Source organism: Pogona vitticeps, chromosome 4 (genome assembly GCF_051106095.1).
Source record: "Pogona vitticeps strain Pit_001003342236 chromosome 4, PviZW2.1, whole genome shotgun sequence".
Lineage (NCBI taxonomy): Eukaryota > Metazoa > Chordata > Lepidosauria > Squamata > Agamidae > Pogona > Pogona vitticeps.
The window spans coordinates 3,759,700-3,782,398 of NC_135786.1; the positions used below are offsets into that span (position 1 = coordinate 3,759,700).

Below are 22,699 nucleotides of genomic sequence, written 5' to 3' on the forward strand. Positions count from 1 at the left end.
TAGCTAGCTCAGCCCATGCAGACAGGGGAGAAGGAGGCAGTAGCTGGTGGGTCTCCATTGCAACATACTCTGTTCATCAGTAGCTCTGTGAATGGTTGGAGTTAAAAAAAAAAACAGGCACAATCCTGATATAGTATTAGTATGGTATAATATCAATGTGATACCATACCACCACTCAGCAAGAAATAAATACCACCAAACAGCTGCACGATAGATTTGTAAAAAAAAAAGGAAGCCAAAAATATTTTTGAGGAATAATTTAATATGCAATTAATAATCCATTAATAACTGTTTTGATTCCTCAAAATTCTAGTCTGCTTATTAAGGTTAATAAAACACAACCATTAGGGATACAAAGACTGTACTTATAAATGGAGATAACATGGCAGTGCTCTGGTTTATTTAATCCTCCCTTTTTCAGTTTCATTATCATAAGAGATAAAAGGGATCCATCATCCCATTCAAGTAGCATCATTCTCAAACCAATGTTGCTTTTATTTTTATGAGGTTAGATGAAATCTATGGGATGAAACCCCAAATCAAAAGATTTCCACTTCTAATTTTAATATATATATATATATATCCTAGAAAATGTATGCCACAACCGGAGCATCATTCGTGGGCTGTGTCAACAGCATCCCGGTGACATCATCAGCATCCCTGGGAGGAAGCTGTCTCCACGGCAACAGGGCGGTGGCACTAGCCTGTTGACTCATGACAACAGAGCTGGGCTCCGAAGCCAACAGACAGACACGAGGATCTGGGAAGAACTGACCCGCTTTCCATAGCAGACTTCGGGTGGGAATCACCAAGCCCCCTCAAGCCCATCAGCGGATTAAAACCCGGCAGCTGGTGCCTTGTTTGTGTGCCCGATTTGAGCAGCCACGCCAGGCAGGAAATGCAGATTGGAGGAGTTTCCGAGGCAGTTCACGGTCAGGATGAATGTGTTGTTTTTGTTTCGTGTCCGACTCTTCGTGACCCCATGGACCCGAGCACGCCAGGCCCTCCTGTCTTCCACTGCCTCTCCTGGAGTTGGGTCAAATTCATGTTGGTAGCTTTGATGACCCTGTCCAGCCATCTTGTCCTCTGTCATCCCCTTCTCCTCTTGCCCTCACACTTTATCCAACATCAGGGTCTTTTCCAGGGAGTCTTCTCTTCTCATGAGATGGCCAAAGTACTGGAGCTTCAGCTTTCATCTTAACCCTCGGCAAAACTACAAAGCAGCACCAAACACAAAGGCAGGTATTTTTAGTTCTTGCTTTGTGGCTCAAAAGCATCACCAAAACCCTGTCTCGTTTTTTATGTTGCTACCTGCGGCTTTAATTGTCAGAAAAGAAATAAGACTGTTCTTGTCTACATTGGAAGCTTTCAGGGGAAAAAAACACAAAGCATATACATACATACATACATACATACATACATACATACATACATACATACATACATACATACATACATACATACATACATACATACATACATACATACATACATACATACATACATACATACATACATACATACATGTTGTTGTTTAGTCCTTAAGGTCATGCCCGACTCTTCGTGACCCCATGGACCAGAGCACGCCAGGCCTTCCTGTCTTCCACTGCCTCCCGGAGTTGGGTCAAAGTCATGTTGGTAGCTTTGCTGACCCTGTCCAACCATCTCATCCTCTGTCGTCCCCTTCTCCTCTTGCCTTCACACTTTCCTGAAAGCAGGGTCTTTTCCATGGAGTCTTCTCTTCTCGTGAGATATCCAAAGTATGGGAGACTCAGCTTCAGGATCTGTCCTTCCAGTGAGCACTCAGGGTTGATTAAGGCCTAATCCTGTAGTTTTGCTAAGTTGAGAGAGACGGAGAGGGAAGAGACAAGCAAAGCTACGCAAGCTCTTGATACTTTGAACTTCAGCCTGATCTCCAGGTCTCTCCACTGCAAAGGGATTTCCTCCCCTTAGACTCTTTCAAGTCCGGACAGAAACAAGCACCACACTTTCCGGGCTGACCAAACAAAGCTGGGTTTGATATAGGAAAGGTGCTTAGAACACAACAGGATGAGTCCCTGCTAACAAGTCTCTAAAGAGGCCCCTCAGAGCCATCTTCTCCTGTTCCGAGCCCTGATGATGCAAGAAATGCATCAGCAGAAGCTTGCTTGCTTCCTCGTCAATGAGACAGATTGGAAATAGCCACTCAAAGTTTTAAACAAGAGGCAAGGCAAAATGTTCCGGACACCAGGGAGCCAACGGCCAAGGCGCTCCTCCTGGCCATCCTCTTGCTGGCCTCTCCCCCTTCAGCCAGGCCATTCTAGAGGCCAAGGATCAAGGGCTGTGATGGCCCAGGAAAAGAGGCCACCGTTGACCACCCTCTTCCTCCCAGGAAAGCATAACCAAGCCTCCTAGCTATGAAAGGAACCGAGCTGGGTCCAACAGTGTAATGGTAAATGTGAACGTTCAGGGGATTCTCATGACCGTCCCCATAGATGACTGTTCTCCCATAAGGAGAACCCGAAAGTATAGTATTGGCTGCCGATAGTCTACCTCAATTAGAGTAAGGCTCTCAGTTGCCGATTCAAGACCAAATCACCCTTAAATACTCTGCATCACCACAGGGACAGCTGGAACAATATAGCTTTTGGAAGGATTGTGGTAAGCTCAGAGGGGCCAAGGAAACCTAGAGTCTGGGGTGGATAATGGCAAAGCCCCTGATGATCAGAAAGTCCTAAGTCCAGTGAGCCCTGGAGTACTTGGTCATTGGCTGCAGAGCCAGTCCGGTGATATGTTTCACGGGGGGGGGGCAGCTGCCTCAGGTGGCGTGGCGTGGGGGGTCATCTGTGCTGTGGGACTTGACCGTTTTGCTAGACATTTCTAGACACCTGCTCAAGGACCCTCAGAAACAGGTACTGAGGAAACAGCCGCCTGAAGAAAGCTAACTTTCTTCAATGGCTCTGTGGATGCCACCGTGGCCACCTGCTTTTTTTGGAGGAGGAGGGGCAGGTGATGCTGCCTTTGCTGTCCCTGGCAGTGCGTCCACCCTCTTTCCCCTGGAGGTGTGCCACAACCTCTACCTGCCGCCCTCTGCTGCCACCTCCATTCCTCTCTGTCGGTTTGTGCCACCACCGGTGACAGGGGGCGGTCGGTCTTTGCTTCAGGCAGCGGGAGAGCTTGCCCCTTCCCCTCTGAGTGGGCACCAGAGAACAAGCATGGAGCCCTCTTTCCTCCTCCTGGTGAGCCAGGCGCATGTCTAAAAAGAGGTGCAGAAGAGCGACTCTTTTGGACCACAACTCCCATCATCCCCTAGCCAGCACGGCCACCTTGCGGGGCTAACGGAGCACCAAAGGGGCAATGGGATGGAGAGGTTCCCACGGCTCAGCCGCATGGGGTCCCATGGTAACGGCGACCTGGCGACCTGCTTGGAACCAATCAGGTGCCCTCTGGAGAGCCGGGGCAGGGGACCCCGAGAGAGGTCATGGTCTCCCCGGCTGTTGCTACGACTTCAAAGCCCTTGGCTTCAACTCAGGCACCTTGGCAACAAGCCACACCTTCCCTCCCTCCTCACAACAGGAGTATCTTGGCAACAGGGAAACAGCCTCCCTCCCTCCCTCCTAGCAACAGCATCCCGGCAACAGAGAGCATCCTGGCCCACCATCCGCTGCACCATCTCCTAGCAACGGGGAGACGAGGCTTCAGAGCCATGAACCTGGCGATGATGAAGCCGCCACCTGGATTGGGTGGATTTTCAGGAAGCTTTCGGTTCACAAAGGGGGATCGGGGCTGATTTCAGACCATCCAGAAACAGCAACGAGGTGCAGATCTTTGTCTGGTGTGTGGTGTGTTCTTTGTGTTCTTTCCCCATTGGCGGAATGCGCAAGGAAACGCTTGGCTTCTTGCTTTCTTTGTTTTCAAACCGTAGATGCCAGCTAGATGGTCCAAGACAATAATACAAACCTGAATGAAAACTAAAGCATTGCTCCTTCCGGAAGTGGGTTGGAATAATAATCTGAGAACGACAGGGCTGGAAAGCACCTTAATGGATCACAGAGTCCCGCCCCCTCTCAAGGAGGCACAGAGTGGGAATCGAACTCCCAACCTCTAACCGCTAGGCTATCCAGCCGTTGAATGGGCAGGAAGTGTCCAATGAAAGACATTTGCCAGTCTTGATCATGCCACATTAATTCTTGTTTTTGGTCTGTGTTGTGATTCGTGTCTTGATGAAACAGACCAGCATGGCTGTCTCTCTGAACGTGATAAAACAAATAACCTGCAATGATCCGTTTGCAACAACGAATGCGTAACTCAAGTTGTATTATGGGGCGATTTAGCAAGATGTAACTTACTCCTGTTGTGAGCTAACTATAACTTTTAGTTATATTCCTGGAGAGGTCTGATATGGCCATGGTGACACGGGCCTTAGTTACAGTACATACCAGCTGGATTACTTTAATGTGCTCTATGTGGGTCAGGAAACTTCAGCAGGTCCAAAATGTAGCAGCCAAATTGCTACCTGGGGCCAGTTATGAGGATCACATAACTGCCCCATTCCAGCAGCTCCACCGTTTCCAGACACCATTCAAAGTGCTGGTTCTAGTCTATAAAGTCCTAAGTGATGTGGGCCCAAGCTATCTCAAGGACGGCATCTCCCTTGATGAGCCTGCTTGAGTTATATGATCATCAGGAGAGCCCTCTCTCTCGGTCCCACCAGCCTCACAGGCGCTTATAGTGGGGACCCGAGAGAGGGCCTTCTCTGTGGTTGCTCCCAGACTGTGGAACTCCCCCCCACTGGAGGCCCACCTGGCCCCATCTTGGCTGTCCTTCTGCAAACTGTCAAAGACCTTTCTCTTCAAGGCACGTTTTCGCTCAGTGAATGGTTACCAGGTGGGGTTTTCAAAATGGATTGTTATGCCTTACTGCATTGAATGTATTTTTATACTTATTTTTGTTAGCTTTAATATTGTTTTTCAAGGGTGTGAGTCACCTTGGGTGCTTTTAAGGAGAAAGCTGGGGTAAAATAATTTAAATAAATAAATCATTTTATATTTCATGGGCATGGGGTTTCACTAATGGGTGGAAACGGAATATTGCATGGTTCAAACACTTGTTTATGCTGGGTTTTGTGTTTTCGCTTGGTCTTTGTTGACCCAACCATGAGATGGATGGGATGAGAGGTGCTTTGTAACCCAGGCCGGTAGCTTTTATGGGACCTTCCAGATGGAGCGCTCGTTTCCCCTATGTACAGTGATTTTAATGATATTTGTCCACCCCTCACATTCTGCTTCTCCTGTCTCCCACATTGCAATGACTTTCCTTGCTTTTTGTTCCTTCTTTCGGCATATTTTATTTCAGATTTTATTTTCAATCTGTCTTCTGTGGGGTGGGGTGGGTCAGAGTTTAGCAATATGATGCTTCTCATTGAAGGTCATGTCTCAGTTAACCTCTAGGAAACCTTCAGCAACCACCACCCCCCACAAAAAAACCCAAACCAGACTCCACTGGCAGAGAAGATGTTCCAGCAGGGAAGTTCACTTCTTAAATTTCTTTTAATAGGTTTTTAAAAAAAACAGTTTGATGAAGGAGAGTTGGTTTTCTTAAAAAGAAGTTGCTTCTTAACTGGGTATTTGGATATTAAATCTAGTAGAACACCACGCAACGGAATGAGCACCCGTCGCCTGTCCCAGCTCCCGCCAACCTAGCGGTTCGAAAGCATGCAAATGCAAGTAGATAAATAGGGACCACCTCGGTGGGAAGGTAACAGCGTTCCGTGTCTAAGTCGCACTGGCCATGTGACCACGGAAGATTGTCTTCCGACAAAACGCTGGCTCTATGGCTTGGAAACGGGGATGAGCACTGCCCCCTAGAGTCAAACACGACTGGACAAAAATTGTCAAGGGGAACCTTTACCTTTACCTTTAGAACACACCCACTTGCAAGCAAGAGACAGAATGGGATGTGGATCATTAGCCTGATCTAGACAAGACCTAACATCTAAAACAACATCAGGCTTCCTAAGAATGTCTCCGAAAGTTGTTACTGATCTTTAATAGTTATCTTGTACCTTCCTAGCTCCTATTAATTCAGGGCCACCCAAGAGGTGGCCAGGGTGGTGGTGGTGGAGGAGGAGGGAGAAGGCACCCCCAATATAGGAGCTCATCACCCCCTGCTTCCCACTCTGTCACGGCTAGAATATTTTCATTACAGTATTTGTAAGAAGTCACTATCAATGAGCAGTGACATATCCTACAGTATTCCACATGACTGATGTAAGAGAAAACATGTTTAAGATGGAAGTTTTGTCCCATTATTATTATTTTTTCCACATGAAGCAAAGCTTCCACACCTAGAAATATACTTTGGCCCTTCTCTGGGCTGGGAGTAATCCCAGGTCCAACTCTGCGGACACTCGGAAAGAAAGCTGTCTTTGCCTGGAGAAACGGCGGGAGAACTTCCACATATTTCATGGTCTCTCCTTTACCTGCCCTGACGCAGGTGTTGATCTTCCCCCTTGACATTGCTATTCTTAAGGCCTCTGATCTCACTCCCTTCCTTCTTTTCTCCCTCCAATAAAGAGACCTTTTCCCTTTTCCTCAAGAGATGAGAGGGTGCCGGTGTGGTGCTTGGCATCTCCAACTTAGGGTGTGCTCCAGCGGCTGCCAAGGCGTGCATCCGATCGTGCCAGAAAGGGTTGCTTTAGTGGAAGCCCCCTCCCTTAGAGGGACCTGCTCACCAGCCGGGGAGTCACTCCAGCCCAGCTCCAAAACGTAGAAGCTGTACAGCCCCCAAAAAAGTCCAACTTGGCCACGGATCAGGGTCTGGCTGGAGAAACTTTCCCCATAGGTTGTGCAATTGCCTGGAAACGGATCGTACCAGACAAGGTGTCCAAATTGTGATATCACCCCCTGAGGGTTAGTTAGCTAGAAGCAGGGCTTCCGAATTCCACATGCATTCCCCTGATAAACACAAGCTTCCTTGTGTGGGTGTGATTCTTTTACAAATTGGGTGTCTGTTCGCTCAGGTCATCCTTCCCACTTTCGAAGGGCTGAAGCCACAAAGTAAAGTTTCTCCTCTGCCACGGTGCGCTGGCTCTCCCACACCATGCACCATCTTTTTATCTTTTTCTGGTGCTGCTGTGGCTTCACTTGCAGGTGGAATTGTCCCCCAGATGCAGACTTCTTCAGCTCTTTGCTGGTTAACGCCCGGGGAGAATGAAATCTTTCCTGCCATGTCGCGTGGCCAGCTTCTGACACCCTCAGCCTCCGTTAACAAGATAATTGGATTGTATAGAAGCTGGGTCCATCCGTTTCCGGAGAGAAAGTGCCTTTTGCTTCGGCCTGCTTGGTTAAGCTAAGGATGCTCGATGCCCACTTGAGGTGGGCACACTCTGGTTAATCTCTGTGACTCAGCCAGGAGCAGGAGGAAGGCTTTCGGCTCTTTGAATGAGCAGCTTTGCCTCTCCATGGAAAAGGGGAGGCTTCATTTCCGACGGTGACTCAGACGGAGCCAGCACTCCGGCGCGGCGCTTGCCAGTCGGCTCTCCTGCCTACCAGCCCTTAACTGCTCTTGCAAAAGGTGAGTCCTTACTCACCTCTACCCTGTGGCGGATTGGTGTAACCTGGCCCCCTTCTGTGGGTACCGATGGGGGGAAAGATCTTTGATTCCTCGCCATCTGGTGCCATCGAAGACGGCTTGCATCTCCTGTGATCCGGCAGCAGCCCCGTCTGGTTTTGCCACAGCCGGCACCTGCAGCCGTCAACCCGCCGGTTAGAGGCGGAAGGATGCGTTAAGAGTCACCCAGCACCCAAAGACAGGTAAGGAAGAAAACGTGGCAGAAAAAGCCCGGCTGTATCTCTGCCAAGGGTGGCTTTCGCTGCTAGCTACGATTCGTGTGTCTGACATCCATGATCAACCAGGGGGAAGATGCTTTTCAAGAGCTGTGACATTTAAGCAGCCTCGGGAAGGTGGGTGAGAATAAATAGCCAAGCTGTGAGTTTGACTGTGACTCATGTTGAGAGGGAGACCGTGCGCTGCCGGGATCCGGCTTCCAGAGAGATAAGATAACAGGGCATTCAGGGAAATCAGTTGGGGTGCCTTTGAAATGGACTAGGATCTCAGGAGACCCGAGTTCCAATTCCCCCTTGGCCATGAAGCCGACCAGGTGGTCTTCGGGCAGCCATCACTCTTCCAGATCGTAGTGCTACAACTTTTGAGGGCCGAGCTGGAGCGATTCCCTGGCAGACGGAAACGTCGCTCTAAGATCACTCTCCTTCGAGTGGCCCTTTCTGGTGCGATCAGGTCCCCGTTTTGTAGAAAGGGCTTTACTTATTTTTTATTCACTTAAAATATTTTCACCCCACTTTTCTCCTTAAAAAGGACCTGAGGCAGCTTGCATCCTTGAAAGACAACATTTAAAGCTGAAAACAATGAATACCCAACGGCGATTTGCATCATTAAAATATAATATTTAAAGCTAAGCGCAATGAGTGTAAAGAGGCAGCTCCCATCATTAAAAGGCAATATTAAAGCTAAAACAGTAAGTGTGCAAATTCTAAAAAGGAATGAACAAATACCACTCTGAGAGAGGGTAAACACAAGCAGTGCTAAAGACCCAGTCAGAGCAGCGATGCATAGCAATCCATCTAAAAGTTGCTCATGGAGCTAGCTATGTGGCCGGTCACTCATGTAGGCCATCACTCAGGGAAAGGTTGCCTGAAGAGAAAGGTCTTTGCCTGGAAAGACAGCCAAGAGGAGGCCAGCCTGGCTTCCTGTGGGAGGGAGTTCCAAAGTCTCTCCGGCGTCCCCATCAGAAACACCTATGAAGGTGCTAGGACCCAGAGAATTGCCTCTCCTGGCCATCTTAACACCCACGACACGATCTTTGACATGGCTTGGACCCAACTATCTAACCACTCCTCCCTGTAGCCAATGCTATACTTGAAATAGAGCCTCCACCCTCCGTGCATTACATCTTCTAGGCTCTGAGTCTCAACGTCTAGACCAGCCAGTCCTCCCAACTTTGGGCAACCCAGGGTGTTCTTGAACTGCCACTCCCAGAAACTCCGGCCTGCACAGCTAGTGGTGGAGGCTTCCGGGAATTGCAGTCCAAGTACACCTGGGTGACCCAAGGTCGAAAACCACTGCTCTAGAGCAAAAAGGGAAAACTTGGCCATATCAAGACAGGACTCCTGTATCTGTAAATCACGGTGTGGCATGCCACGCACGTCCCGTCGGCTGATCTCCCCTTTCCTACCTGCTGATTAAAGGTAGCCATTGGCTACCAGCAGTTGTGACCGGCCATCTTACACAATGACTGCTGGCCGGTCCCAAAGATACAAACCTCCTCCTTCCATGACTATCCTTTTGCTTTCACTTTATTTGTAAGCGGTATAATGTCCTGCCTTTTCTCCAGTGAGGTCAAGGCAGCATGAACGGCTCACTCCCTCGCCCCTGGATCCTCACAACAGCCCCCTTTTTGAGCTAGACCCGTCATCCAGAAGAGCGTCGTTGTGGAAGATCACTTAAGCTTTGCGACCAAAGTTAGGTGTGTGTGTGGGGGGGACTGGATCCCAGATCTTCTGAGCACTAGTCCAGCTCTCTAACCCCTTCAAACCACTGGCGGTCTTGATTTTTATTCCCCTCTCTTGACATTTCGGTTTTATTTTTCTATAGATCAAAGAAGGACCTCCCATAGCATCCAAACAATTTGGGCACGAGATGGCACCCCTTCCTTCCTAAACGAGGCAAACTGCCTGACACCCCTAGTCCAGGCCTCTCTCCCTGTCGTCGTCGTCTCCCCCCCCCCCCATCACAACCCGACATCCTTTTTAGGCAGCCCTTTGCCTTCCTTCTCAGGATGTAGAGGGAATGGCTGCCTTTCCACCCATCCTCCCTGGTCCCTGTGTGAGGCGGTTTCCATGGCAACGGCCAATCAGGGAGGTGGGATGCTGCCAGCCCATGGCCGAGCCAGGCAGGCTCAATGGATGGGTGTGGTAAAAAGGGAGCAGAAGGCAAGCCAGGGGGAGGGGAGGGGGCTGTGCACAGTTGCAAGGGGAGGGGGTGGGTGGGAGTTATGGCCAGCCAGCAGGAGGCAGCGTTGCTCTCTGGCCATGCGGTTAGAGCTGGGCAGCCAAGGGGCTGTTCTCTCTATCCTTTTGGTCTGAGAGGTTTAGCAAAACGTCCCTAGCCCAAGTGTTATGCTGGAGTATTTGGGGGGGGGGGGAGAGAGAGAGATGGGGAGGAGGAGAAAGAGAGAACCAATATCTTCCTGGAAAGCCCATTTATATCTCCCGCCCCTTCCTTTTTTTATCCTGCCTGGCCCACCCTCTGAGCAGGGAGGTCTCTGAGCAAGAGAGAGATGCCAAAGGTCCCGGGTACCAAGGCTGGAGAGATGCTCACAGGGAGTGCAATAAAAAGGACAGGAAGGACAGGCAAAAAGGAGGCAGAGAGATCCTTTCCTCCCATCTCTTATCATCCCAAGGCCCTTCCTGGGTGGGCATCGTTGATCCACAGTGCGAAGGACTGCCTGAAACAAGTAAAACCAAATAAAAAGCACTGTTAATAAGCTCTCTGTGGTTGAGGGGGTTTAAACAGAGGGTGGGTGGCTATATTTATTTATAAATATATGTTTATTTTTAATATATATTTATAATGTATTTATAAAGCCCTGGATCTCTGAATTGGCAGGGGTCGGTGGGATGCTCCTTGGACTTTGGTCCAACTCTACAATTTCTGTAGCCCATAATGCTAGACCCTGGGGTCATCCATTTAAGCCGAATGATGGGATGTATTGGTTGCTGTGGACCATGGGCAGGAAGATGGTCTTACATTCATGCCCTACTGGTGAACTCCCCCCTCTCCCAGAACCAATTGGTCCTATTGCAAACAGAATGTGGGAAGATAAAAAGTGGAGGAAGGGGACCTTTGGCCTCATCCAGCGCATCTCTTCTCATGCTCTTTCACCACCGGCCTCCCTTGAGATAAATCAATACAGTAATCGTTTTGTTTAGTCGTTTAGTCGTTCAGTCGTGTCTGACTGTTCGTGACCCCCATGGACCAGAGCACGCCAGGCCCTCCTATCTTCCACTGCCTCCCGGCAGTGGAAGATAGGAGTAAGAGCCTCTTCCAATATAAAGCTGCTTCATGAACCCACGGCCGTTGGTGTGTTCAAACCAGGTGCTCTGCCCATTGGACAAAGGGACCCCATGCCAACTGCGTCTCCAGTCTAAGAAATGATATTCCCAGCCGGTCTGGAAATTTCAGTGTTCTTGGGGAGATCAGTGTAGCCTGAGCACCGGATGTTTAGAATTTCAAGTAGAGAAAGTTCTCTTGCAGAATTTTGAATTTCTAGTAAAATGCCCTGTGCTATGCAGCAGAAGTACAGAGGTCCACAGAGGAGAATAGTTACAAGTTCCCCAGATATTCCACCCCTTTCTCATTAACTGGCACTTTTATAGGAGAACATTTATAGGAGAAGGAATAAAAAGGTTTCATTACTTACAGTTGTGAACAGATCAACAGCAAAACTTAACAAACACTTTATTCATTTATTCATTCATTTTCTGCACTGCCCATCTGGCTATCAATGCCACTTTGGGCAATTCCCAACATGATAAAACAAACACTGTAAGAAACGTTAAACATAAAAATTATATTAAAAAACCCAAAATGAAACATCCCAATCCGCATACACCAAACACAACGTCAAAACAGCCAAAACTATAGGTCCGGTTTCTGGCCTTCTCTTTCCGTGTCTCTCTTGGGGCCACTGCTCTCAACCGCCTGGCTTGGAAAGACTGAGTAGGTTGGGAAGATCTTTACTAGAAGAAGGTGTTCTGTCAGGTATCCAGGTCCCGAACCCTTTAGGGCTAAAGAGAGGGAAAGGGTCTCTGAGTGGAGAGGCGGGACTGTCTTTGAATTCTGAAGCAGGAAGGAACGATTGGTTCGTGCTGGATAGACTGACAGCCGCCCAGCCCAGAAAGGTTCCTCCCAGCCACAGAAACCACAGATACAAGTCGATAGGCGATACCATTCCTGTCTCCTCTTCCCATGAATTGGAAGCTCAAGATCATTGGCCATTCTACTTGTCTAAAGTTGTGCTGGCGTGTTGTGGTCCGTGTTGCACCCAGATCCAATGCCCACAACGGACGAGCCTTTGTGCGGTTGCCACCGGGGCCCCAACGTGGAGCGAGGGAAGTGGTATGGCGTCCGTTCCTATCTGCATCTTTTCTATGAGGACTGCACTGGAGCCAGTCTGGACGATGACCTCGAGGAGTCCCTGCCCGGTCCGGCCACTCCTGGATGGACCTCCGTCCTTTGGAAGGTGAGCGTATGAACTCCGGAATCTGATACGAGATTGCACTGATTTCTGGAACGGTGGAGCGAGTTTCTCTGAGCATGAGCAGAGTACCTTTCCCCCATTAGGAGCATCCTGAAGGGGCTTCTGAAGAGGTGTCTCTGAGCATGTTTCTGCTTTTGGAAGCAGAAGGATGTTTTATTCTGGCCTCCCACCAAGCCTTGTTAATCCGGGTGACTCAGAAGCAAGTTTTTTCCCTTCCTCCTAGCACTGCAGATGGGTGGTGGGTTCCTTGTGATCTCGGTCCTCCTTTCAGGCAGGCCAACAGAAACGTGCCTCGACATCTGGAAGCCTGGTGGCCTCGAGATAACATCTACTATGTCTCCCATCAGCCACCATGGCCAATACGGTGATGGGAGTTGTAGTCTAACGCATCTGGGAGGGACCTGGGACATTTTTTGGGGGCGTGGGAGAGTAATGTAAGGGAAAAAAACCATTTTGTGGCACTGTGTTGAAAAGTGTTAGCTCTGTTAGATCCATGGTAGAGGGATGCTGGGGGCGGGGGCTGCAATTGAACCCATGACCTCAAGGGGAGGTGATGGTGAACGCTCCAACTCTGGAGGCATTCAAGAGAAATTCCGACCACCACCTGGCCAATCTCCTTTGGTTTATATTCTTGCCTTGAGCAGCGGGTTGGACTCCGTGGCCTCATTAGGCCCCTTCCAACTTCATGATTCTATTCTAGAGATTCTTGGTTTGATCCTGCCCTTCTCTCCTTATGTCTTTTTAATCGGTGCCTGCTCTGAAGCAGGTACGGGCAACCTCTGAGGATCTGGGAGCCGTTTCTAACTCCTCCACATTCCAAATACCCTACAACTCCCATCCGACAGCATCCTCCCTTCGGAAAGGAAAAATGGACCAAAGCTGCTGATCGGAGTAGAAACGAAGCGGTAGCAGAGGGAATCCCGTGGCGCCACCGTTGGGCGTGCTGGCCTGGGAGCCGGGGTGGGGGGAGGAATCTCCAGGTTCTGGCCCCTGATGAGCCGTGAAACTCTGCGGGTGACTTTACGGGCCGTCCTTCTCAGCCTGGCCCAGCTTCCAGGGACTGCTGCTGTGAGGGTCAAGCCGAGGTGGAAGGGACCCCACGGGGCAGTCTTTGGTGGCAGGAGCCCGTATGAAATCCAAGAGAAATCATTCCTCGGAACCTGAGCTAAGAAGTCGTTAGGGAAAGAGGAAACACGAGTCTGAGAGTCTGGTAGAGGGAGGGAGGGAGCAGGAGGCAGGGGGAAAGGTGAGGGTCAGAGGGATGCCAAGGGACCAGATGACACCAGAAACTCTGGGGGTGCCCAAGCGGCCGCCCCCCCCCCTCCAGCCAGGTCCCACCGTCAGTCTTTGGGATGATTCTGGCGCCACCTGCAGACCACGGCCGGGGTATGCTTTCAAGTTGGAAACCTCCCAGTCTAATGCTTGCACTAATGGGGCAGTAGATAAATCAAATAAATAATAATAGTAGTAGTAGTAGAACTGCACAGCCGGGAGGGACCCCATGGATCATGGAGCCCAGTCGAACTCCCAGCTTCTGGCTCTGTGACCGGAGACCTCAACCACTGAGCTTTCTAGCCGCTCTTCAATAAATAAACATCTTAGCACTAGCCAGAAGGAGGGCCCGGCTCCAGAGGTCACATCCTGCCAGGCCACGTGCAAGAACACACTTTGAGCTCTCCGGCTGTGGCTGGCACTATCCTGTCGGGGTGCCTGGAGAGGTTCACTGCCCTATGGGTCTATGCTTGGGTCATGTGATATGGGGCCCACAGAAGAATTGGGGGGGGGGGACTCGGGCCACCTCCACCTGCTGGAATCCCTCTGGAGAGCTGGGGAAAGTTAGATTTTGGAACCCCAGTTCCGCAAGTCCTTTGGCCACGGACATGGGCAACGGATAGGTTTGGAGTGCGGATGGTCAAGAGTGGCTTGAAACAGAGATGGAGGCGAAAGATGGATGGGTCTCCAGCCCTCATATCAGACATAAGGAGGCGGGCCACATCTGGCATCTGGTTGGGGATGTTGCGAAAGGGAAGCGCATGGTTGTTCCGCTTGTGGATTTACAGCTGGAGATGAAGAAAAGGTGCCTGTGGCATTTTGGGGTCGTCACAGCCCAGCTTGACTTGAGTACGAGGAGATGCCAAGGGGTGCTCTCCGTCAGGCGGCTCAAGATCTTTGGCTGCCCACGGTTCACCTGGAAGAATTTCTCCTAACCTATGTTATGTTAGGGAATCCACTTGGTCCATATCATTTGGTCTGTTGAGGGGTAGAAGGGTTCCTCTGTTGGGGGGAAAGCACTCTGCACATTCTCAGATATCATCTTGTTCTTTTTGTGCCTTCACCTGCGACATGTCCCTTTGCTGAAATCTAGCAGGGCTGAAAATAGATTCCATTTCTTGGATTCCATTTCTAGGAGCTGCCGTTCAAAACCCTAAATACGGAACGCTTCTCCTCTTAACCTTTATTGTTTGGCCCTCATGAGCCAGCGTGGGCCGGTTTGTTCGATTTTCAGAGCAGTGCTAAAGAGATCTACTCAAGTGCAAGACAGTTTTTGCTGCTTATTTGCTTTTCATCCTTTAATCGTTTTAATGAGTGTCCATTTTAACTAGTTTTTTTTTAATGTTCAACTTAATTACGCTTTTCATTGTATTCTTTTCATATTTGTGACCCGGCTTGGGTCCCCTTCTCGGGAGAAAGGCCACCTGTAAATAAAACAAACAAATCAAATAATAAATAAATTTAAGACCTACCGAAGACACTGGATCTTGCCCCTCGTCAGTAGGATTAGGAGTGAAGCCCTATTTACATGGATGTTTTACTCTCACAGAAGGGCCCACGTAGGACTCCCGTCGTGCCATAAAACATACATCTTTTCTACTCTTGTCTCCCTTTTGGCTGACTCCACTCCAAGTGCATTAACTTAACTGAACAACATCAAAGTGCACTGAGGTGCGTAGGCAAGTGAGTTTTCTTGTGTCCTGAAAGTGATGGAGAAGTGGGTGCCTGTTCTGTTTGTTGTGAATGCTTTGGGGGGGGGCCCTCTCTGTGCCATCCAAGCCACCCTGTTGAAATCATGCCGCGTTTAACCTGAAAGTCATTTTTAACAGCCTCCTTTCCACTCTAAGGTCAGTTTCTCGGCGGGGAGCCTGCTGTTACTTGTTGGAGCAGCCGCCCTGGCCACAGGATCCCTCCTGCCCCACAAACTGGAAAGGATTGGAGAAGCCGAGTTCCTGGTCCTCGATCAAGAGGCGGCGGAGTACAACCACGCCCTGGGGGTTTGCCGCGCCGTGGGCCTGGCGCTGTGTGCCCTCGGGGCCGCTCTCTTGGTCACCTGCCTTCTCTCCTCTGGGCTGAGCAAAATGAGCCCGTGGGTCCAGAGGGGTGAGGAAGAGGCTGGCAAGGAGGACCAGCTTTCTCCCATCCTGGCGCGAGAGGCGTCCTCCAGGCGATGGGGCACCCTCCTTGAGGGGCCACCGGTGCCCTTCCGAGCATCCTGGGCGCAGCGGATCCAGCCGAGCAGAGACCCTTAATGCCAGGCACCCAGAGGGAACCCTTCGAGAACAACCCAGACCCCTTTTCTTTTCCTTTTGGGTCATGGCGTGAAAGCAGAGCTGTGACAAAATTTACTTTTTTTGGAACCCCAAGAGGGGAACCGATCAGGCTGGCTGGGTGGGTGGGGGGCTTCAGGGAGCTGGAGTCTGAAAAAGCGACTTCCCCCAAAGTTCTGGTGTCCATCCGGAACAGCTATCTTTCAAGCAATCATCTCCTAGTGGAGCAGCCAGGATGGTGGGATCCTGATGAATGAATGAAGAAGAAAAGAGTCTCCCACTTCACCAGCCTGTGCGTTTGGGTGGATCTCGGGAAAGGCTCAGCTGGACAACTGGAAACTCACCTTCTCATCAGAGGGATCAGAGTCTTTTTCCTAGCTATCCCCTTTGCTAGTGTAGGGCCCTGCATGGTGGCTTTATCTGAAGGTTGCTGGTAGCCTGTGTTGGAAAAGGGAGGTTCTCTTCTGATCTTTCCTGGATAAGACTCCCACAGTCACCTGGGGTCCCACGTCACAGTTTGGGGTCACCCGAGAGCCAAAGGAGCAAAGCAGGGAAAGGGGAAACGGATTTACGGATGTGATCTCAAACTGTGGTTATGCTCTGTCCAGTCGTTTCTGAGTCATGGTGTCCCTGTGTATTAAGGGTGACAAGGAATTTGGACATTTGGAATGTGGCCCTGGAGGAGAGCTCCGCAGATACTCTGGACAGCCAAGAAAGACGAACAAGTGGGTCCTAGATCAAATCAAGCCTGATCTATCTCTGGAGGCAAACAGGTTGGAACCATGGCTGTCCTACTTTGGGCACCTCGAGAGAAGGCAGGATTTTTTCAAAAAAAGACCCTAATGCTGGGAAAGGTGGAAGACAGTAGGAAAAGAGGAAGGCCGAATACAAGATGGACCGACTCCCTAAAGGAAGTTACTATAGTTACCTAAAAAAAGAAACTTTCTCTCTCTCTCTCTCTCTCTGTCACACACGCACACACAAATAGTTCTCAGAAAAGTAGCTGATTATTTTTCTTTCCGTCTGCTTTTCCTACAAAAGCTTTCTGTTTGGTGTGACGCAGAGCTTGTCACAGCTCCACCGGTCAGAAGCTGCAAGTCTACGGCAGCCGTAGGACAAGCAGAAACTCAACTGGCAAAGCGTCCATGGCACCAGACGTCCTCTCTGCTCCAGAAATGCCTACACCAGTTGAATTCCTGCCTGTTGTCCAGCCATGAAGGGCACCCTGTGGGCCCCAGTCGCCAGGTCTAATATCTTCAGCTGAAGAACCGCAGACGGAAACCAGGGCCTGGACCACAGTCTCCTTCCTTTCGGGTCATGTAGAGAGTTCAGGAGCAGTGAACCTGCTAGGGAAGAATCCTGGGTTTTATTCGCTTGCCATTGCTGAAGCTTCTGGTCCTTTCATCCTCTTTTTAAAATTTTAAAATTCCATCCCACAATCGATTCATATAGCACCTCTTCGCTTCCTCTTTGAGCTGTCAGCTAACCATAATTTCATCCCGTGCGTCAGCTGACAGAACAGAAGGATGCAAATAGACAGTGTGTGGGTGTCTTTGTGAAATCATTATTCTTTTCTGACTTTCTGTAAGATGCAGGTTAGTTGTTTTTTAAACAGTCCTTAAATAGAGTAGAGAGATATTCAGAGACATTATTGACTCACCTTGATCTAGCTGGTTTCCCACACACACACACACACACACACACAGAGAGAGAGAGAGAGAGAGAGAGAGAGAATTCTACATCTTGTAAAGTTCAAGGGGGTAGAAGTAAAAACAGGAGCCTTGTGGTTTTTATCTGGTGCAAGTTTTAACGAACTGTTAGCCTAAGGCCTTCAGGAACACCTTTTAAAAACACACACTCTGCTGGAAGAGAAAAGCAAGCCAGGCGGCTCTTTTGGAAAGACACTTTGCTTGACATCAGAAATAAGATCAAAAAAGGCAAAAAAAAAAAAAAAAGAAAGAAAAAAAAAGAAAAAGAAAAAGAAAGAAAAAACCCCCACAAAAGTTGGTTTCAGAAGAACTCAGCCATTCAGGATATTCCATCCGTGTTCTCAAAGTAGTACAGTATGTGTGTGTGTGTGTGGGGGAGAAGAGTTACAAAAGGAGCCTTCACTTTGGAGACAGAGGAAGTGGCCTACATCCATAAATTTCAGTACGCATCTAAAGGTTTCAATAAAGACCAAGGCTTTTGGCTCACTATCCAAATAAATAAATTGGCTTTTCTTTGCAGTCTTTGTTTTTCCTTTGGGTAAACTCTGACCTCAGGATCAAATGTGGAATCAGACAGAAGAACAAGCCACTTGCTAAAATCACGTTCTCTGCAAATCACCCACAACCTGGCAGCCAATATGTGCTCGCTAATCACTTTACCTACTGCCTGGATGTTTATGTAATTAACAGGCTGAAAGATCATTGCTGTGTTACAGACACTTTGCAAATTTTGCAACCTGTGAACTGCTTCTGTCTTCACTGCCACAGCCACATCTCCAGTGGCTACAGACCTGTGGCTAAACGTTTCACTCCTTCTGTCTGAGGAAGGGGACTGTAACCAAGGAAAGCTCACAGTGAAATAAATCTCCTGGTCCTCAAGGTGTCTATTTTGTTTCTGTCGTATCTGCTTGAGGAGGGTAACCCAAACAGGATCTATCCGGGAACAGATCTGATCGGCAGATTTCCTTCCAGCTTCAACACATCTTCAATAGGGGGAGCTTTACCCCGAATCCTGGAGGAGGGACGCAGGAGTAGCAGAAGCTGACTTTGTCCCTGGTCATAGGAGGGAAAGGTTTTCTACTTCTTCCCATACTTTCCATACCTTCTGTTGTACTGATTTGTGGCCATGTGGTTTATATCCTGGGACGAACGTCCCCAGAACTTTCAACAATACCGATTTATTTCCTCCTATTTGAATGGTTACGGCTGGCTCTTTTCCCCTCTTTTTGGCTACAACTGCCAGAATCCTTAGCTAGCTAACTGGTGATTATGGGATTTGTAGTACAGTGTCATGTCCAAGCCCTGATAGGGGCCCACATATTTGGGTCCCTCATTATAGATCGCCTTTCCCTACCATTGGCCCCCTCTGGATGGGTAATGACAATTCCCATTATCCCCAGCCAGAATGTTCACAGGTGGCCCATGGATGACCAAGGGAACGGATGTTGCCATCCAGCACAGCTGGCAAGGGGTAGCTGGTGTTTCTAATACTGATCGGCAGCTATTTTATCTCTGTACGTTGTGTTTCTCCAGCACTAAAAAAAGGACCAGTGGAAACGGATTAACATTGCCTCTCTCGTTCCACGAAATGTTGTGTTATCCTTGCACTGAATTGCTAAACCTTTGCGAACAAGGTGAGCTTCCCAGATTGCAGGAAGATGGTGCAAACATGGGACAGGGGAGGAAGAAAAATGTTCCCCCAAAAATCTGCCCCCCTGTGGTTTTGAAGTCCCCCGCTCCTGTCCCCCAGTGGAACTGGTGGCCTTGGGGGTCTTACACCAATAATTCCATCCATTCCAGGTTGCTGGAGAGTTTGCTTTCTATGGGACTGGATGCTTTCCATGGCAGTTTTTTTTTCCGGGAACATCCCCTCTTCCTTGGCCTCGGCCCCTAGCCACAGGGCGGCTCTGGTGGGTTCTTGCCAGGGGTCATCATCCTGCTCCCAAGCCAGCTCCCCTGTAGCTCAGAGGAAAGGGCACCACGCATGAAGTTCTGATGAGACCTTGGAAGCACTGCCCATTTAGACCAGGCTTCTTCCTTTCTGCGGCGAGAACTGATGGGATTCCTCACGCCGGACGTCCAAAAAGGTTCAGGAAAGGATTTTCAAGCTGTAGCCCAAAACCCGCCCAGGATCTGGATGGCAGCTGCCATGGGATGTCCCGGATCAGGCCCTGTATCTATCTGCTCCTCTTCCTCGTTGTTGTAATACTGAATTTCATTCATAGCCGCCCTTCTTCACGGAGCCCAGACGGGCGAACCATTCACATCAAAACACAAAGTGATAAAGATCTAAATGCACAAAATTGCGCCCACCCAAAAAGGATGACAAAGAATGAAAAACCACAAATTATAATTATAACTATATTATAATTATAATTATATTATAACAATCTAGTGATTAAAAATACAGTAATTCTATCCCAATAATTGCCTATTTCCATGGTCAGCCCCAAAGGTTCCAAGTTGAACAAGTAAGTTTTTAGGTCCCGTTTGAATTTGTCCAACTCTGGTTCCGCACAAAGGTCTTGCGGAAGGGAATTCCATCGTTTGGGGGCCAGACGAGAAAATGCTCCAAGTCTGGAGTTAGCCACCTTGGTCCAAACCAGCGGTGAAGGGTGATCGTCGAGCGTCCCTTTCTCGTCCTCGCATTAGCATCCGGGTGGCAGGAAGCTGAAAAATGGAAAAAAAAATAGGTGTTGTGGGGGAGGGACCACTTCTTATGAAATGTGATGTTGGAACAGGGCTTTAGAGAGATTTCGGACTTCCTGAAAAGATGGGGTGTAACGCTCATCAGAAGTGATTGTGACTTCTGCGGAGGCTCTTATACTTTGCGCAGACGGTAAGAAGACGAGACGGACAGGAAAAAACAGCGATGCTGGGGAAAACAGGCGGTAGCAGGAGAAGAGGAAGTCTGAACGTGAGATGCACTGACTCGATAAAGAAAACCACAGCTCTTCATTGGCAGAGCTTGAATTAGGGCTGAAAACCATGGGATCCCTTGAGAAGGAAGTGGATTTTAACCCACAAAAAACTCACCCTAAAATAAACCTGTTCGGCTTAAAGGTGTCAAAAGACTGTTTTGTTTTTAGCAGGGTTGCCATTGGCTGGACATGGCTTGGTGGCACACGACTCACCCAGCCGAGGGGGAAGCTTGTGGGCATCCGGGACAACCCGCACTTGCTAAAATGCTCTTTTATGCCCTTGGGAGGGTCAAAGTGAAGAAATCTAGCAACTGCTTTGAGCTGAAACTCTGCTATTTCCCACAGGATTGCCCTGTTTATAGAGACTGGCGGAAGCGTTGCCTTCTCTCTGAATTTTCCCACAGGAAAGGAAAAGTTTGGGGAACATCTTCCACAGCTTGTTAAAAATACCACCATCCCCAATTTTCTCTGGATTTTTAAAAAATTAAAAGACACACTCTGTTTATTAATAAAACAGCCACTGAATTCCTCATTACAAAAGGTTTCAGTAGAACAATTAACTCTTGGTCTGATCCTTTAAAGTGGTTTGCATATTCCAACAGTGGAAAAGATGCTTCTAATTCCCGAATATCATTGTGTGGGACGCAGTTTATAATTCTTCTGTGCCATCAGAAGAATCCTATGAATTAATGACTTCCAAAAGAACCTGTCGTTAACACCACCTGTTGCACTTCTTCTACCAGCTTGGAAAGTTACTTTTTAGAAATTAGGCCTGCAAATTCTAACCCCACTCCAAAGCAGACAGTTATAGTTGCCGTTTTAAAAAAAGAAAAACTAACCCTGGACTCTCTTGTTTTTCAAACATGACAAGAAAAATTTCTAATTACCACCTTAAAAAAACAAAGAGTATGCTACAAACATCTGGCTTGTGGTTCAAAATAAAAATATATTTTTAAAAAAATCAGAGTTACACTACAGTCCCAGTGTTACATCCCTATTAGTTATGGCAGAAAGGAACTCATTACAAACTACTTGTTATTTATAACTAATAATTCCAAAACACTGCCCTTATTTATCAATTCCATTTACACCCTACCTTTCCCCACTTTCCCCCATGGAGATCAAGGTAGGAGGTAAATGGGTCTCCGTCTCACCCTTTCATCCTCACAATAATACCCCCTCCCCCCATAAATCATTTAAACACTTTATTCACACAGAGTTTCAAATGCTGGGTCCCTGGTTTCCATCTTGGATTAGTTTGACACCTTTAAGTCTAGCAGGTTGACTTTTTTGGGTGTGGGTGTGTTAAAATCCACTTTCTCAGAGGCAGCTCACACTGAAATAAATCTGCTAGTCCTCAAGGTGCCACAGCATGTCGGTTCTGGTTGTTGTTTTCACGTGCCGGATCAGGATGTGTTCGGACCTCTGGCAGCCCTAACAGGATTTTCCAGGTATGTGGGATCTTTTAAGGTGTCGGGTTTTACCAGGGCCACCCCAAACTCCTGTGAATTTCCAGGGTCAAGTGGACATTTGAACCCAGGTCTCCCATCCATTACTCTTTCCACTATGCCACAGTGAGCGCACACACTGATTCCCCACCGGTTGTGTTCTACCTGCTGAAGCATAGACTGCCGGGCGAGCTTCCTGACAAATCTCTGCCGGTCCAGCAGGCGAGCGGGCAGTTCTCCCCATAAAGCCGGCCCTCGCTTGGTCCCCGTCTGACCCCGGGATGTGCAAACAGACCTTACACTCCCCAGGAAAGAGTCCAATTTCAACATGGGTGGCGATGAATGGGGTCAGGGCCACCATGGCCAGACCCATTGCTGCCCCACGTTGGCCACATCCTGTTCGCTGTTCTGAGACGAGAGGGGAGGGTGTGGACAGGTGAGTCAGGGCTTCATGGCAGGGTTCAAACCCCTCTGGGGGGAAAGAGAGTTCGGTTCGTGGAGGGCAAAGAGGCGCTCACGGCTTCATCTGGTGAAAGGCAGGAGAGCAAACCAGCCCGTTATCGCTGAATTGCAAGAAAACTGCAAAGAAAAGCAGAAAGAGAAACCGCCGGCTCTTGCATTGAACAGCAATTAGAACCTGGAACTTGGGAAATAAAAGTTTTATTCGACCTGAGTGCTCGTGGATCGTGTCCCCTTGTTTTGTGCATCTCAAGACGGGCACGGAAGGTTACACCAGATAAAACTCATTCCTCTTTAAGGT

General features: G+C 48.8%; 1 protein-coding gene across 1 annotated transcript; it reads left to right on the forward strand.

The window, feature by feature from the left end:
- Positions 1-12,112: 12,112 nt before the first annotated feature.
- NRSN2 (neurensin 2) lies at positions 12,113-18,089 on the forward strand. Its single transcript, XM_020814659.3, has 2 exons — positions 12,113-12,301; positions 15,439-18,089. Exons 1-2 carry the CDS (start codon positions 12,113-12,115, stop codon positions 15,841-15,843), a joined length of 594 nt encoding a protein of 197 aa, XP_020670318.3. The 3' UTR covers positions 15,844-18,089.
- Positions 18,090-22,699: the final 4,610 nt, after the last annotated feature.

What these genes read in the sequence shown, in the direction of transcription:
- NRSN2 (XM_020814659.3), top strand. Translation starts at nt 12,113, where the DNA reads ATGCCCACAACGGACGAGCCTTTGTGCGGTTGCCACCGGGGCCCCAAC. An exon ending in GGACCTCCGTCCTTTGGAAG is followed by an intron (nt 12,302 to 15,438) that starts GTGAGCGTATGA and finishes TTCCACTCTAAG; the next exon opens with GTCAGTTTCTCGGCGGGGAG.